Source organism: Pezoporus flaviventris, unplaced genomic scaffold (assembly GCF_033815535.1).
Source record: "Pezoporus flaviventris isolate CSIRO_AGI_PZ_B2104156 unplaced genomic scaffold, CSIRO_AGI_Pfla_v1 ptg000023l, whole genome shotgun sequence".
In the NCBI taxonomy this organism is placed as follows: domain Eukaryota; kingdom Metazoa; phylum Chordata; class Aves; order Psittaciformes; family Psittacidae; genus Pezoporus; species Pezoporus flaviventris.
Window position 1 is genome coordinate 18,608,101 of NW_026892571.1, and position 16,409 is coordinate 18,624,509.

Genomic DNA, 16,409 nt, shown 5'->3' on the forward strand with positions numbered 1-16,409 from the left:
ACACAGTTTTGTGCAGTATCACCTACAACCTTGCAGGTTCTTAAATATAATGTATCTTATTTAAACTCTGAGGACAAATTCTACTGCAAATCATGCGACACAGCTCTCTCCATCTAAATGAGTTCCCCAGATGCCGCCAAAGGCAGAACTTCAACCTGGCCAACACAGTTTCTGAGTAGCACATTTCTGTCTCTCCACTTCCTTGCACTCCACTAAATGTCAGGGCCGTTTCTCTGAGTAATGACAAATCTTTCTAAATACTTTAAACTTTTGTTCAGGCTCAGCTTTTCCACATCCGAGTAACTGCATGCTTGGAATGAGGGGAAAAGAAAATGCAATTACCATTTGTGCAGAAGCAGCTTCAAGGAATATGCTGCAGGAGGTAACCGAGCTCAATGCTCTGAAGAGATCAGAGGAGCATCTGCAGCGTCAGGAGCCTGCAGCTTAATAGCCACATAATTATGTGTTAAGAACCTAATGATACCAGAGAAAAGAGATGGACAAAGATGTGCTTGGACTTCTCTGAACAGGGATGCTGATGTGTGTTGTCCTCTGGCTATAGCCATCACTTTCTCACTCTCAACCTGGACCATGCCCATCTTAACTGTCATTTCAGTCCAGGATGGGAATGCCCCACAATGAAACCTGATAAAACTAATCTCCTTTGACTGAAACCTATTCATGCAACCAGCCGAGCAGGTATGGGAAGGGTGCTGAGGAACCGGAGGGGATAACTGCATCACCCACACAGCTCCAGATGAAAAGGATGGGCACCTACACCCTAAAACGACAAACACAGGGGAAATCCAGACAGCTCAGACCTGAGGGGGCAGGTACGGGGCTGGAGGGCCTGACAGATAAAAGGAGCAGTGATGGATGGTGTTGTAGCAACAGTCACTGCAAAAGCAGAGAAGGAAACAAAAGAAACAGGATACGGCTGTTTAAGGAGGTAGATATGTTACATTCCTGCAAGCATTTATGAATTCATGCTTATGTGTTGGAATACAAATATTGCCAATTGTTTCTATTTCATTTTTTTGCCTACTCAGTAAAGTTATTGCCTGTACTCAGGGCTCTGGATTTGTGCTGCTCCATGTGTGTAATCTGGTCACACACATGCAAACTTCAGGAATATTAAGACAGAAATCAGACAAGAGACACAGTAATTCCAAAGGCCAATACTGAATAGTTATGGCAATCTTGAAAGCTGTATTTGCATGTTATTTGCCTGCTTTGGGTCTCACTTGGGGCCCAGGAGATTCACTTCCAGAAAGAGCAAGCTTTCAGCACCAAAGCATCTTAATTCTGAGTTTCTTCATCTCGTGCTCATGGACGATGAATGCTTGTCCTCATGTCTAGCTCGAGCACCTCAGAGCATTTCCCCTCAAAGTTCAAGCAAAATCGTTTCCAAAAGATGTTTGGAAATCCTCCCCCAGCGATCCATAGAACTCAGGAAACTGGGAGAGCGCAAATTGTTTTAATGCCTCTCGCATCCAGGATAAACACCACCAAATATGCTCTGCATTTTCCATTCAATTTTAGGGATGTCTCCTTCTGTTCCCCAAGGCAATTAGAACTGATGTGCCTGTGTATCAGTGGTTTTCACGTGTGGTGTGAAGATGCTTGTGTCTCTTTAGGTAACTTCTACAAAAGTCCTGCAAGTGATGAAGAGCCGCCTGAGTGGAGGGAGGAAGCATCCATGCAAGTACTGAGCTGAGCTGTGTCTTACATCCTATTATCGTGCCCTAAGCAATTTTGTTGGCATTGCTTTGCCTTTGCCATGCAGGTTACACTTTGTACAGCACAGCCTTTTACACTGGATGAGGACTGCTCACTCTGGACACCGTCAGCACAGTATGAATACCTTAGCACCAGCTGATGGACTGGGATAAATGTATTCTGGCTGAATGCACAGGGATAAGGTATCACAAGGCTTACCCCCCGATATTTTAGCATACTGTTTGTCCCTCTGTCCCTGTCAGTGGGATGTTTTGAAATGAATGGGAAAGCTGCTGTGAAACCCACCTACAGAAACCTTTGTGATTCCTGAGGCTTAATACCAGCATCTGTGGAACTCAGCCTTTCAGGAACAGTTAGTTTGCTGTAATATCTCTGACTGATAAAAGGCAAACTCTCCTTGACCTGCATAAATTGAGAACATTCAGCTGAATTTTCTCCAGTTGTCTGCATTCTGGAGCTGCACAACACCCAAAAAAGGAAGCATCACTATCAAGAGAGGCAAGAGTTGGGGCGATAAATGCTGACATCCCAAAGAAAGGCTGGGGACCTCCTTGGCCGAATAGGTACAATCGCTTGGTTTCTACAGCATGAAATACTGATACTGAAAACGTACCAAATTTGTTTGCAGAACATGCCAACAGCTGACATCTGTCACGATTTTGTAAGGAAAACACACAAAAGCTCAGTGTTCAGCTGCTCAGTGAAGTGACTCACATTAGACCAGAGGCTTTGACTTTGCTCTTCCAGGCACCGTTTCTGATGGGAAATCAATCAGTTTAATCCCATAATGGGAACAATTAGCCGTACAGAAGAAGCAGATCAGTTGTAATCTCATCTTCTGCTTACAATATTATGCCAATATTTCTTCTTACTTTCCCAACTGCTGCTCATCGGGCACATTGCTGTGCCTGCACAGAGGTTGCAGCTCATGGAGAGGAAGAGCTGGGCTTAATCCTGCCCTCGCTGTCAGTGCCAGGACAGCAGCTGAAGCTGTTGGGAGGAGGTTGTGCCCCCCCCCCCCCCCAAAAGAAAACAGCTCTTTGCATCTGGTCAGTATATTCATAGAGTTACAGAATGGTTTGGGTTGGAAGGCACCTTAGTGGGTCACGCTGCTGGGGATGCAGCCCACGACACAGTTTGCTTCTGTGTTCAAGCACCCACTGTGGGTCATGGGGAGCTTCTCAGTGACCAACACCCCCGAGCCCTTCTCCTCCGGGCTGATCTCAATCCAGTGTCCCCCAGCATGTGCTTGTGCTGGGGATTGCCCCAGCCCAAGTGCAGGACCTTGCACATGGCCTTGCTGAACTCCATGAGGTTTGCACTGTCCCACCTCTCCAGGTGCCTCTGGACGGCAATGGGTTTGTTTGCTGAAAGCACTATGAAATATCTTGTGAGCATTGCGAGCCCTGACGAGCTGCCTTGTCCTTCTCCACAGCCTTCCACAAGGCTGCCTCTTATCAAGAACAAGCTGCTGCTGTGCTCCGACACGAGCCGAACACGCTGTGTCATTGCTTCCCACTGCTCCCCTTGGGAAATCCACCCGCCGGCTCTTATCTTGTGTTTAGTCTGCGACGTTGGTGAGGTAGGGATTTATCCTTGCTGCTCAGCAAAACCCCAGCTCTGGAGTCTGATGAACAAGAATAATGCGCAAAAGTTGTCTCATGAATATTTGCCAGCAGGATAAAGTGCATTTGGGGTCAGGCTCTGCGGCTTTTTACCCTCTGAACACATCTCAGACAAAGGCTTCACCCTAGTCCTTTCTGTGAATCCGTGTCTGCTTCACGGTGTTGAAGAGAATCAAAGATAGAACTTCTTACACATAGTTTTCTCTGTGGCAATCCTACAAAGCCAGGAAGCCTGTGGGGAGGCTGGAGGCTGCTCCACCTGAAGGTGATTACAGAAGAAATTCTACTGGACCTACGAGGTTTCTTTCATTATCCTAATGATTTCTATCACAGCTGGGTTTTTCTCTGTGGGATGCTGAGATAGGCGAGATAAACCTTTAAGGAATGATTTAGACAAACAAATGAATTAAATAGAATTGGGAATGACAGTTCCCAACGTTTGGGCATCCGCCAAAGAACTCTCAAAAGCCAAAATAATAACTCAGATCTGAGAGGTCCTGCAAAGCCTATAAATTAAGTAATCCTTGGGAAGCCTGCAGTTAAATCCGCCATAGGGTTGAGATTTGCCTGGACATCATCCAAATGCTGAGTTTCAAAATTAACTGGTTTCACAGGATGTTGGGTTTGGGGATATTTGGGAATTTTTAAACTATTAAGTAAAGAAATAAACTGAAACCCTTAAGAATCTGTCATACATGAATCCCATCGGGTTAGGAAGGCACCAGAAAGGACTCAGGCAATGGAAATGGAAATGAAGATGAAACTGTCAGGGACTGATTAATGTAAGAAAAGATATTTCTTGGAGTTTATGTGGATTGGAGTGTATGTAACCTACTCCAAGAAATACTGACTACAGGGAGGACAAATTGCACAAATGCCATGAAACATTGCTTGCAGTCTTTCCTCCCACAATAGTTTTGAATTCCTGTGATTGAGAAAGGTCATCTCTGTGTTACACAGGAATATGTAGTATTAATGTATTACAGCTCTCTCTACACCAAAGGCAGGTCAAAGCAAAGTTCAGTTAATACTTTCTGCAAGAGCTTTCTGCATGCAGTAGCGACCTGCCAAATGAACCTTTATTAAAAGCTCTTGCAGTTTAATCACTTGTACTATAACAATCACCTTCCCACACTTCAGATGCCCTTTCATTCTATGCCTTCAGCCAAAAGCGTCTAACTTTGTCTTCTTCAGTTGCCATTCCGTCAACGAACTGGATTAGCGTTTCCAAATATGCTCTTTCTAGAAGGTAAATCAGGCATGACTGATGGATGAGTGAAAACTGTAATTCCCAGCACATTCCCTGTTGCAGATCACATATCCCCATTGAATAACTAATCATACAGTGGATCATATTCTGGCTAGAAATGGAAAGGTAGCTGCAGTAAATACCAGGTCATAGAGGTGCCAGCAGTCATGCTGGGGTCTCCACAAACATTTGGGTGCATCTCCAGGCAGATGCTGCTGGTTTAGGGGAGTCATAAGTGCCACATGAATGTCATGAAGCCTCTTCACAACCTGAGCTGTGCCTGCCAGGAATAAAGCAGGAGGTGCATGAGGATACGGTGAGCAACTTGTTGAGTTGAGCTGAAAGCAATCAAGGGAGATGCCCCTGCTCTAGCAAGTGGAGTGTGCAGGTTGAGATTTTTAGGTCCTCATGTAAAACAAACCCCATCCATCAATAGAGTGGCTGAATTCTACCTTGAACTCTGAAAAACACAGAAGCTTTATTTTAGCATCGTTATTTATTGAACTTACAAGGTTTATCAGGGACTTTTTTCACAATCTGAAATAGATCTGTCATGAAGGGCCTGGGGGCCGTGCGAAGAGGAGGCAACATCACTGGCTGATAGTCAACTTGTGTCTATCCATCGATTTAGGGATGACTAACTTCTGCAAGAAGGAAAGCAGTGAAGAAAATGGTCATAGCAACCCGTACACCAACTTATCACCCTTAAACTGATGAGAAAATACTAAAGCATTCCATTTCTACTTCCTCTAGACCCTGCCTGCTGCTAGAGAGGACTCTGGGCTGACTTCAGCCTCCTGAAACTGCTGTAAGGAGAAAAGGCCATAGTCTAGAAGGCAGTCTGTAGAGCAAGAAAATCTCCTGGCCTGGAGAAGAGCTGTCAAGCCATAACTATGCTTGAAGTCCCTCTCTCATGGGGAGATGTTCAAAAACAGCCTTGGGGGGTCATTATCAGGCCTCCCAGATAAGCATGGGACCTCTGCTAGACACTGGGCGGTGGGCAAATGGAAAACCTGAATGCACATTCAAAACACAAAGCTGAATAGCCGTAGTTTACCCAGTCGGTCTGTGATAACAAAGGAAGGAAACCACAAGTGTCACCAGCAGCACAGAAGAGCCAGAATGGAATATTCAAACAAGAAACAAAGAGGTGATAAAGCTTCAGGGTGGAAAAATACTGGAAACAAACACCGAGGGAAATACTGAGGGGGGGAAAGATAAAGGGAGTGGAGTGATGAGATTGGATTCATGAACACGTTTGACCTCTCTTTTGAATAATGTGTGCTCTGTGTTAGAGCTTGCTGCAGGGTTTCAGCACTCAGCTGAAGAATGAGCATGTTGGAGGTACTGTGTTTTGGCTGGATGTTGAGGCTGGCTCCTACAGCAAGGTTCATAGCATCACAGGGCTGGTTCTGCTGATCCCCCATGCAGAAGGAGAGCTCCGGTTAGGGTTTGGAAATGAATTATAATTGAAAAGTTCTCAAGTGATCAAAGGCAAAGCAGAAATTTATGGTCCTGGTTTGGTTGATCAAAGTGGGAGCACGACTGGGCCCTTTGCAGAATTGAGCTTCTCATAGACAGCACGGGGGAAAAGGTGTGTGAGCAACTGATAGAAATAAGGCATCTGTGAAACACGGAGTTCTTTAGTTCATGTTCTCATTCCCCAGATCCTGGGGGAAAACCATCTCTGGCTGACAGAAGGCTGCCAAATTAATTCCTGATGCAGCTCGGAAAGCTGAGGGCTGCTCTACCTGTGGACACTTCCAATCAGGAGCAGTTCAACTGCAGGTACTTTTATTCAGAGTCAAACTGCCTCCCCTTCAGCTCAGTTCGATGTAGTTTGGAACGCAGCCTCATTTGAAAGAAGCCCACCCACAGTTTTGTACCAATTGGGGTAATTGCAATCATGTTTTACTCGGGTTGAGCTTTTGACAAGCTTTAAGTTACGTGAGGGGTAACCTAGGCCCTGAGGAGAAAGCGCCTCGCAGCCAGCAGCCTTCCCATCAGCTTTCGAAATGAATACTTTAATAGCGGGGATTTCTGTGTTTTGATCATCGACCTCCTATGCCAGATCACTCTGAAATCCCCATGGTTTGCTGCTCAGCAGAGCCTGCCCCTCACAGCCCGCGTGCAATTTAGGTAATGAAGCCCCCGCTGAATGCCGGTGGGAATTGTTTGACTCCACAGAGCTTGCAGGCTCCATTTTCTTCCCTGCTCTTTCCCTCCTCTGTGTTTTTATTGTTGTTACTTCCCAGCAGGCTTGGTTTCTCTTACAGGAAGGATTGTTTTGGACTCCCTCGTAAGAGGACAGAGATGCCGGCGCTGACACCGCATTCATGCACATCTTTAACTCAGTCCCTTGGGGAGAGCTCCTCAGCACCAGAGCGAGCAGCAGAGGTGGGGCATGAACCAGTCCTCTGCAAGACACAGCGTTTGCCGGGGTGGGTTTTCTAACGCAAGCAAGGAAACCTCAGGCCAGCCTCCTCCCAGCCTTCGGCAGGCTGGGTGATATCATGCAGGAATGAGGAGGTATGATTCATCACCGCTTCACAGACAAGTCAGCTTTTACAGCCTCTCCTGGTGCAGGCGCACGCTTGCACGGAACAAAGAGTAGGGGTGGAAGCTCTGCGGGTACCAGCTGCAGCTGAACCGCTCCTCTGGAGGCACCTTTTGAGCGAAGCAAACAGAGTTTATTGTGTTTTGGGTGCGTAACACAGGGCGCTCGCTGTGTTCTCATCGCCGCATCACAAGGCTGCAGCATAGCTCAGGAGTGTGTTTGAAAGGGACGCGGTCACACAAACCCTCCGGTGTCAGGAGCAAACGCCTGCAGACAGATTCCACGGCAAACAGCCCGTAAATCAAACTCACAGAAACTGGGCAACAAGAAGGTGCTTGATGAAACTGGACTTTTCAAACAATGAAACCTTTGTTAGGCCCTTTTCTCTCTGAAGCGGGATATTCCGGCACGGCCCTTTCCAGGAAGAGAGGGAGGATGACAGCCATTCTGAGGTTTGCTCTCAGCTTTTGGGGGGGATGCTGAGCAGCTGTGCTGAGCAGCTGTGCTAAGCACCCATCCCAACACCAAGCTACGGCTGTGTGCCTATGAGCCATCACTTCAAACAGCCTCTAAACATCTTCTGGGTGCTCCAACAGCCACCACTGGGAGCTGGAATGCTCCACAGTGCCTGGTGCTTCCACTGCAAAGGCGCAGTGATCACAGAATCACAGCACGGTCTGGGTGAGAGGGGACCTTTAAAGCTCATCCAGTTCCAACCCCCTGCAATGAGCAGGGACATCTTCAACTAGATCAGGTTGCTGAGAACCACTTCCAGCCTGGCTTTGAATGTCTCCAGGGATGGAGCATCCACCACCTCTGGGCAAACTGTGCCACCATTTTACTGCTCTCATTCTAAAGGATTTCTTCTTCACATCCAGCCTGAATGTCCCCTCTTTCTGTTTAAACCTATCACCCCATCTCAATCTTTCTTATAGGCCCCTTTTTAAGTACTGAAAGGCCACATAAGCTCTCCTCAGAGTCCTCTCTTCTGCAGGCTGATGGGGTGCACTGGCCAAGAGATCCCCAAACTGCTTTACACCCAAATCTGAGTTATTTCCTTGAAGTTTTCTCTCTTCTTTTTTTACCATACCGCTCACTATGGATGTTAACAGATGGGACCACACATTTAAAGACCTATTACACGATTTTCCTACCGCTCTGGAGGATGGAGGCACACTAAGCAAAGGCTTTGGTCACACCGAATGTGCGTGCTTTGCTTTACGACTGCGAGCAGCCGCTTTAAACCCCACTGGGGAAAAGGTCTGGGGGAAACCCCCTGGTAAATCTCAGTTCGCCCGAAGGCCGGGAAGGGGTCGGTCCCGCCTCCCCGCCACGCCCCGCCGAGTGGGGCGTGGCGGAGGCGGGACCGATCCCTTCCCGGCGCTCCGGGGATCGGCTGCTGAGCGCAAGTGGGAGCTGGAGCCGCAGTTGCTCGTGGGCAGGGAGCGTTCTGCCGCCGCTATGTCCCATTCGGTGGTCCTGCGCGGTCCTTCGCCGTGGGGTTTCCGCTTGGTGGGCGGTAAAGACTTCAGTGCTCCGTTGACCATCTCCAGGGTGAGCCAGGGCGCGGAGCGGGGTCGGCGGCAGGTGATGGGGAGCAGGGCTGCTGGTACGCGGGGCTAGCGGGCAGCATCGCTCGGGGGCTTTTTAAGCACCAGTTACTATCTATGGAGCGCTCCTCTCAACACAGAGCTGATAGCCTTCTCCATGCTTTGTTTTTTTTGGGGGGGATGCTAAATTCATAAAGATAGGCTCCCAAAGTTTTCAGTTCTCAGTACTAAGAAGGGCTTGGATTTGTGCCCTGAACTGAGTTCATAGGCTGTTGGGGCTTTTTTTAGGCAGGCACAAGTAAAGTCAGCAAGAAGTTTCTCTGTGCAGGCTGCTGCATTATAGGGTCCCTGCGGGCTGGTAGTAATTACTGTGTAAGTGTGCTCGCACTTGTGTTTAACCTCACAAAGATGTATTTCTGGAAACTTCTTTCCTAAGACACGGCGGCTAGCTTGAGCTAGGCTTTGTGAGTAGATGGATGTGAAAACAAACTATCCCCCGTGCAGGAAAGAGCACGGCAACGGGGTGTGATGGGCTGGGTGATGGATGAGGTGCTGCGACCAAGCAGCACTGGTGCTTCCATCGCCGTCGGCTGGCTTGGGAAGGGGCTGGAGAGCCGAGGCTCCTGTCCTTACACAGCGCCTTGCGGTGGTGTGGTATAGCTGCGCTCTCCTGGGCAGCCGCTGCCGGAGCGCTTGAACGAGCCCTGAGAGCATTGAAAGGCTTTGAGAGGGGCTATAACTTAAAAACACTGTCATAACGCATCCAAGCTGTTTGCTGCCTGTTCGTTTATCTGCCAAAGCTGTGATGGAAAAGGGGAAATGCATTCCCTGAGCTTTAAAGAACTAATTATGGAAGAGAGCCTGTTTTAAAGAGGCTTGGTGTGGATTTGGGTCCCAGTGCACCTATTACATGGCTTTATGTCTCTGGTTTTACTTTGGACTCTCCCTTACCAAGTGTTCAGCGAGGGTTTCGTGGAGCAGCAGCGGGATATGGATGGAGAGGAGGGAAGACCAGGGCAGTGCAGGGAGCAAGGGCTGGCCGTGCTGCTGGGGTGCTGCGAGGGGAGGCGCTTGGCTTCTGGGGCTCAGCCTGCGCCTTCTGGGCACAGGGATGTCCTGTTTCTCCCCCAGTAACGTGGGATATATTGCAACAAGACACAAAATCACCTCTCGGTGACTGTAAGAACGTTCCTTGTGCGGAAATGAACATCCCAGTTGAGCGGAGGGAGCCTCCTTTCCTCTTTGAAAGAAGCTCGGTTTAATATTAAACAAGAAAAAACAAAGTCTGCTTCTGCCTAGGCAGGTGCCTTGCCAAATTCCTCGTTTGATTCAGCAGACCTGGGAGGCGTGAGGCTCATTCGCATCAGGCCAGGCTTGCTTTGGATCACAATGAGCAGCGCTCATGGGGTGTTATTTCATTTTACTTCTGCTCCCGCTGAAGAGAAGGGCGATGCTCCAATGTGTTGCTGCTAATGGATGCTCTGGGGGGTGATAAGCAACTTGCTGGGATGTAAATACAGGTGTAGGGTGCTCTGCTTGGTCTCCAGCCTCCTAATGCAAGGAGAGACCTCACTGGCTTTGTAAATGGCACCAGAAAATGTTAAAAGTGGGGAAGAATTGGCTTCTGCTGCAGCTCCTGGCTGTGGGGATGCAGGAGGGGGCTTTGCTTGGTCGTGGGTCCTTCTAGCCCTGCCTCTACAGAGGACAGAGCTGGTGTGGTGCCATAGACACTTCAATTCTGTCATTGCCTAGCCAGGAAATCTGTTCTATCCAGCTTGAACCCCAGGCTGGGCTGCTGCAGGAGGGAGGGAGGCTCTTGCAGCTTAATTGCTGAGGCTTTTGGCTGACTTGTGCTTCCTTCAAAGTGCTTTTTCTTTGTTTGGTTGGTTTGGTTTAATTGTTTTATATTAAAATGCCATTAAATTACAAACAGATTTTGAACAGCAGAAATTCTGCCGGGAGGCAGGACCGGGCTCTGGGATTCACACATCCATCTGTGTGCTGGGCTGGACGTGGCTTTGCTGTGCCCTACGTGTGTGCTTGAGGGGGGCTGTGAGCATCCTACCTGCACTGGTTACATTGGCAAGTCATAGGTTGCAGTTGGGGATTGGAGGCATCCAAAAGCCACCCACATCCAGTGCTGGGTGCCAAAGGCTGGCGGCCTCCTTAGGAAACACCAATTCATCTGTGCTGGGGTTGGAGAGAAATACTTGGTTGCCAGCAAGTTGCTTTTCTCTACTCCTTACTCAGCTGCTACAGAAACAGTTTCTCCCCGGGCCTCCACTAGCTGTAGCAGTGCAGGGATGTGTTGCTGCCCCAGGAGCCGCAGCGAGGGATGCTCCCCAGTCTGCTGGGAGCACACCGAAGTGTGCAGCTTCTTCTCCAAAGCCTGTCTGATGTCATTGCTCCAGTGCAGGCAGAGCTCCTTAATGTTGTGTTTATGGGATGGGAAGTCCAAGTGTTGCTGTTAGAGGGGAAACAATGAAGCCATCGCTGGGAAAGGAGCTGCCAGATGAGGCTGAGCTGAGCAAGAGGTGCAGGGATTCAGCTGAACACTGGGCAGGGAGAGGTCCCCAGGAGTGGTTTGTGATAGCATTATTAAAGGGGTAAACTTGAAAAACATGGATTTGGCAGCAAGGAGAAGAAAGACCACAGAGCTCTGCTTTGGAATAGGGCTTGACTTGTTTTCCAGGACTTGCTTTAGTCCCCTGTGTGGTCGCTGCACTTGTGCAGGTGGTGATGCTGAGCCCATCCCGTGCAGATGTTTCAAATACACTCATGAAATCAAGCAAAGATGGATTTCTCTTGGAAGCAGGTCTCTTTCCTCTGTGGTTTGATCAGTCTTGGCTACCAAGTGGTAAAGATCTGATTGCTCAAGTGGCTGGAAACAGCTGATGCTGAGCACTATCCTGGGGAGGCCACACTCGAGTTGAAGCATCAAGTTCTGTGCTATTAAAGATAAGGAAAGATAAATACAAATGCAGAAGGGAGTGTAAAGGGCATCTTTCTCATGTGGTCACACAAAGAGCTGGGTGTGCTGGCCAGCCTTCTGTTCCCTGCTTGTGTTTTTGGGGGACCCAGACAAGCAGGGCTGGACTTCGCTGGGGTGGTTTTGGGGGGACACAGCCTTGGGGTGCTGCAGCAGCCACAGGGATCATGCTGGTGCAGTGCTGGGAATGGAATTGTAGCCCCAGGCTGTGCTCTGGGGAAGAAACCAGGCTTGTTTTATACCCATAGTTAGAGTAAGCTGATGCCAGGTGTAGTACACTGTAATTAATGGTTCCTTCTCATAATGATATTTATAGGGGAAGGGGAATGACTCAAAACATCTGCTGAGAGTTGGCCTTAATACCTTGGTAGAAAGTGGTTTTAAGACTTAATTAAGTTTCTGGGAGCTGACAGCTGCTTTTCCTTGGTTGAGCAGGTTAACAACTGGGTTCTGTGTTTGCCCTTCCTGGGAAAGGGGATTTACTGTGCCTCTTACTCCAGGTAGCAACAACATTGCCTTTGAGCAGCAGCCGCAGTGGAATAACTTACTCAGCTGCTCTCAGTGTTGTGCTGGTAACCATGTCAGCGAGTGCTGCCGCACTGTGTGGCATCACATTGATCTACCCCTTGCCTGGGATTAAAAGATAATCATTCATTAGTGTAACGAGAGGAGCTCAATGTGTTTAATCACTTGAACTCGTTCGTCCAGCTCTTAGGGCGGTCGATGCTGTCATCGACCCAACTCTGCCAGTGCTAAGCCAAGCACTTGCTGCTGTTAGAATCATAGATACATTGCTTGCTAAGGAGATAATTGACAAATGGGCTGATTCCAGTCTGGTTTCTACATCTTTAGGGCAGTTTTCCCTGTATCTGCTGCCTTCAGCATCACTTTACCCACTGGTCTCTAGCATTTTTCAGTCTTGGAGCTGTAACACAAGAAGGGCGAGAAATAATTGGTCTGCAATCCATTATCCAGGTATTGTTTGAGTTAAGGTTGACTTTTAAACTGAAGTAGCTGTTGTACTTGAGCAAGTATGTGTCCTGCTAAAGGTTAGGATACTCGAGAAGGAATTCTGCTGAGGGAGGAATTCCAGTACAAGTGGTCCTGTTGATTCTATCGGGGGTAACACCCGAGTGCATTGCTGTGATCCCGCTTGGACGCAGAGAGTTCCCACTTGGAATAGTCATTTCCATGAGGCGTGTTCTTGCGTGCTCCGGGGTGGGGATGGCAGAACACAGGGCTGGGCGGGTTTCCTTACCGCAGGAACTCCACATGTGGTGGTGAAAGCAGGAGCCAGGGATGCCACCAAAGGGAATGGGGCTTTTTGCTTTGCTTTCCATCAGGATTTTCTCCTCATTTTACATGTAACTTCTATGGATTTGATTATTAAATGGAAGCGATACGCTTTGTGCTGAGCTCCCCAATGGACTCAAGTATTTGTGTGGATGAACCCCAAAACTAGAAGCCCAGTGGATTTCTGCTGACCTTTGGTGGTTTTATTGCCTGTATAAACCCAAGTGCCAGTAGCTGTTTCTCAGTTGGTTGCATGTTAAAGCTTGTTAGCACATAACAGTTCAAGTTAGATGATTTTAAGTGGAAGGAAATAGTTTCTTTTCTGTTCTCGTTGTTCTCCCAGTGATTGCTTGTAAGGCCTCAAGTGAGGGATCTGGGTGGTTCCACTCGAAGCTGTAGCAGTACCCACCAGTTAATCTGAATTACAGGTGAGAACTAACAAAAGTATGCAGCAAACGGATTTGCTGCTGAAGTTATTCTCTCACTGGGGCTTTATTTAATAACTGAAAGAGAAGAATAAATGCTCGTGCTGGTTCAGGAGACAGTAATGGTAGAATATGCTGGAATGAAAGCCTAATGCTAATTACTGTAATCAAGCACGCTGATAATCCAGAGTGGGAAAGCAGGCGGAAAGAATGATTCATGTAGGTCCATTCAGGCAAGGGCTGACCTTGGGGCGAGTTGAGCAAAATAAACCCAGCACACCCTTGGGGCCTCTGCCAGGTTGAACAAAGCAAAAGGAGTTCAGTGCGAGGGGTGCTTCTGAGCTGGGGATATCGGGGTTTGTGGGCTGACAATGGTGATGTCAGTTCTCCGACTTCTTGAAGGTGAAAGGTTGCTGTTGGGACAGGTATTCAGGGTTGAAGTGGCTGTATCCCACTTGATGCAGGGATAAAAGAGAATAAAGCTGGATTGCATGCTCGCTGAAATGGCCCTGTTAGTGTGGGAAGCACACAAGGGGAAATATGTGGCATTATCCTTCCCTTTATTTTTGTTGCTGTATAGCACAATAGCTGGTGATTAATCCTGGTCCTACTTGGGGTAGATAAATCCTTTAATTTTAATACAAATATGCCATTATGGATTGCGTGGGATTAGTGTAGGCTATTGCAATTTCTTTTACTTTAGCTTGAGGGCAAAATGCATATCAGGAGTCATGCAGCAAATCCTAGAAGGCACAAGTCCTCTTGCATACTGTATTTGTAACCGACTCTGTTTGATTTGTGGGCTCTCAAAACGCAGCGACTGAGGGTTCTTGGATACCCAAACACTTACTGCAAATGTTTTTATTTTCTAAGTCATCTGTGACCGCAGGTGCTTGAGTGTGAAGGGAAGCAGCACATCTGGTGGTGCTGATAAAACCAGCTAAAGCAAACATGTTCACAGGAGATCCTCTGCTTGACTCGCCGTCAGCCAGATGTGTGCCCAAGGAAACCCCGGTACCCGGCCACAGCCTGTTAATGGAGTTGATCTGTGCAGAGCCATTAACACTGCCCAGGCCCTAAGCCCTGGAAGATAAGGTTGGGTTACACAAAGACGTCAGCAAAGCCAAGATTCATTGGGTTACTTGGAGCCGTCGCACAAATGTCAAGCTGCAGTGTGGCATTCCAGTGGCTTTTACAGCCAGAGAGACCTGGGATAAACCTGGGTTTGTCACACAGGGAGCAGAGCTCTATTGGAAAGCAAAAAATAAAGAGAAACTTGCTGTGCAAGAGGATTTCAGCCCATAAATCTTCCAAGCATGGTAAAGATGCATCAAAGCTTGTGCCACACTCAATCGCTCTTGTCAGCCAGAGCAACTCAAATTCGCACCCATTAAGCCTTAAGTAGTTTTACACCTTGTGAGGACTGATAGCAGATTACGTGTGAATGACATGTTACAGTTCCAAGCCTCAGACAGCAAAATATACCCCGTTAAAGCAGATTATTTCAGGTAATTAGTCTTAATTATCAGCTATGGGCAATGTGCAGCGGAAAGAGGATCTGGTTTTGAACTGACTGTGCAGTAACAGGCACCATGGAGCAGATGCTCAGCTGGAGATTGGGTCAATCACCATAAGCCACTTCCCAGAAGCCTTTAGGACATGTAAAGCTTGTGGTACACAGAAACTCCTGCTCCAAGTGCCACAGGAGTTCTGGGTACCATTGGGGTGAGCATGGCAAGCTTCTGACAAAACAAGCCGGATGTGAGTGTCTCAATGACCTCTGTCTTTCTCAGTCAGCATTTTTGGGTCTGTACTCGAGTTGTGGGGCTGCTTGCTCTAAAACTCATGTCTGATTTCAGTGATTCTCTGCCTTTTCCTTGTACAGAGACCTCAGCCTTTGAGCTGGATTAGGATCTGTGCTATGAACCTGATTCTAAATTTGGATTTGAATCCAGTAGTACTTGGATTCAAAAGGATTTTCAAGTTCTTGCCCTTTATAACACTTGTACTCTGGTTCTTTCCTTTTTATGCCCTGAACTTTCTTGTTTCCTTCAGCAGTTAAATGAATTAAAGTGGCACAAGCCATGCTCTTCATTGAGCATACCTACATAATGGCTTGATGCACTGGATGTTATATGAGCAATTAGAAAGATGCAAATAGATTGGTGAGGGATGTGTCAGTTCAATGCAGGGTGCTTGGAAGTGCTGAAGAGAATCCCTGGACAGAATGCTTAAAGGATTTGGGGAATTTATCTTCATTAGTTAGTCATTTTGCTCTGGGTTCTTCCTGGTTTAAAGGCTACTGCTACCGTAAGCTCATCTGCTGCCCCATAGCGTGTTTCCTGACAGCAGAACAGGCTGCCTTTGTTTTGAAGCTGAGAATTCTGTCACCCTATCTTGAAAGCCTCTCGAAGACTTTAATCAGAGCCTTTTGATCACGCTTGCAGAACAGAAAATTCCCCCACGTTTGGCCTGTAACAAATCGCCATTGACTTAAGAGAAGAGTGGTGTGGTCTGTGTAGGCTTCTCCTATGGGATTGCTTGTTTTAACCCATGAAATCCTGGGGAGATGGCTTCATTAATTGATGGGATGCTTTGCCTTTTGGTGCATTAGGGCTTCTTTTCAAAAGTGGAGAGCTGGCAGAGAGAAAGCTGCCTTTGCTGTGTAGATTTGGCCTGAATGGGTACTTTTTGTTAAAGGGAGTAAAAACTACTAGGAGAATAAATACCAAGTTCTTCTTTCCAATGGCTGTGCCCAGACTATGCAGGTAGCAAGGAGGAACCGTGTCCCCCACCCTTGGGTCCTGACCCAGGAGATGTTAGAGGCAGGTTTCAGGGGAAAAGAGTTAAAAGGGGTTAAGTTAATAAAACAAATTAACCTTTCACTGAGGCTTTGATTGTTTCAGCTTATGGCGTTGGCCCAGCTCTAGAGCCTGAGCAAAGCTGCCCCTGAGCTGAGCCGTCCCTGCAGGGGCAGTGGG

The 16,409-nt window shown here is 47.8% G+C and overlaps 1 protein-coding gene across 1 annotated transcript in view; it reads left to right on the top strand.

Moving 5' to 3' along the window:
* Nucleotides 1-8,536: 8,536 nt before the first annotated feature.
* The window catches only part of PDLIM4 (PDZ and LIM domain 4), a 40,675-nt gene continuing 32,802 nt past the window's right edge, over nucleotides 8,537-16,409 (top strand). Inside the window, exon 1 of the mRNA XM_061457108.1 lies at nucleotides 8,537-8,725. Coding sequence (XP_061313092.1) covers nucleotides 8,633-8,725 — 93 coding nt within the window. The 5' untranslated portion in view covers nucleotides 8,537-8,632. The remainder of the gene's footprint in view (nucleotides 8,726-16,409) is intronic.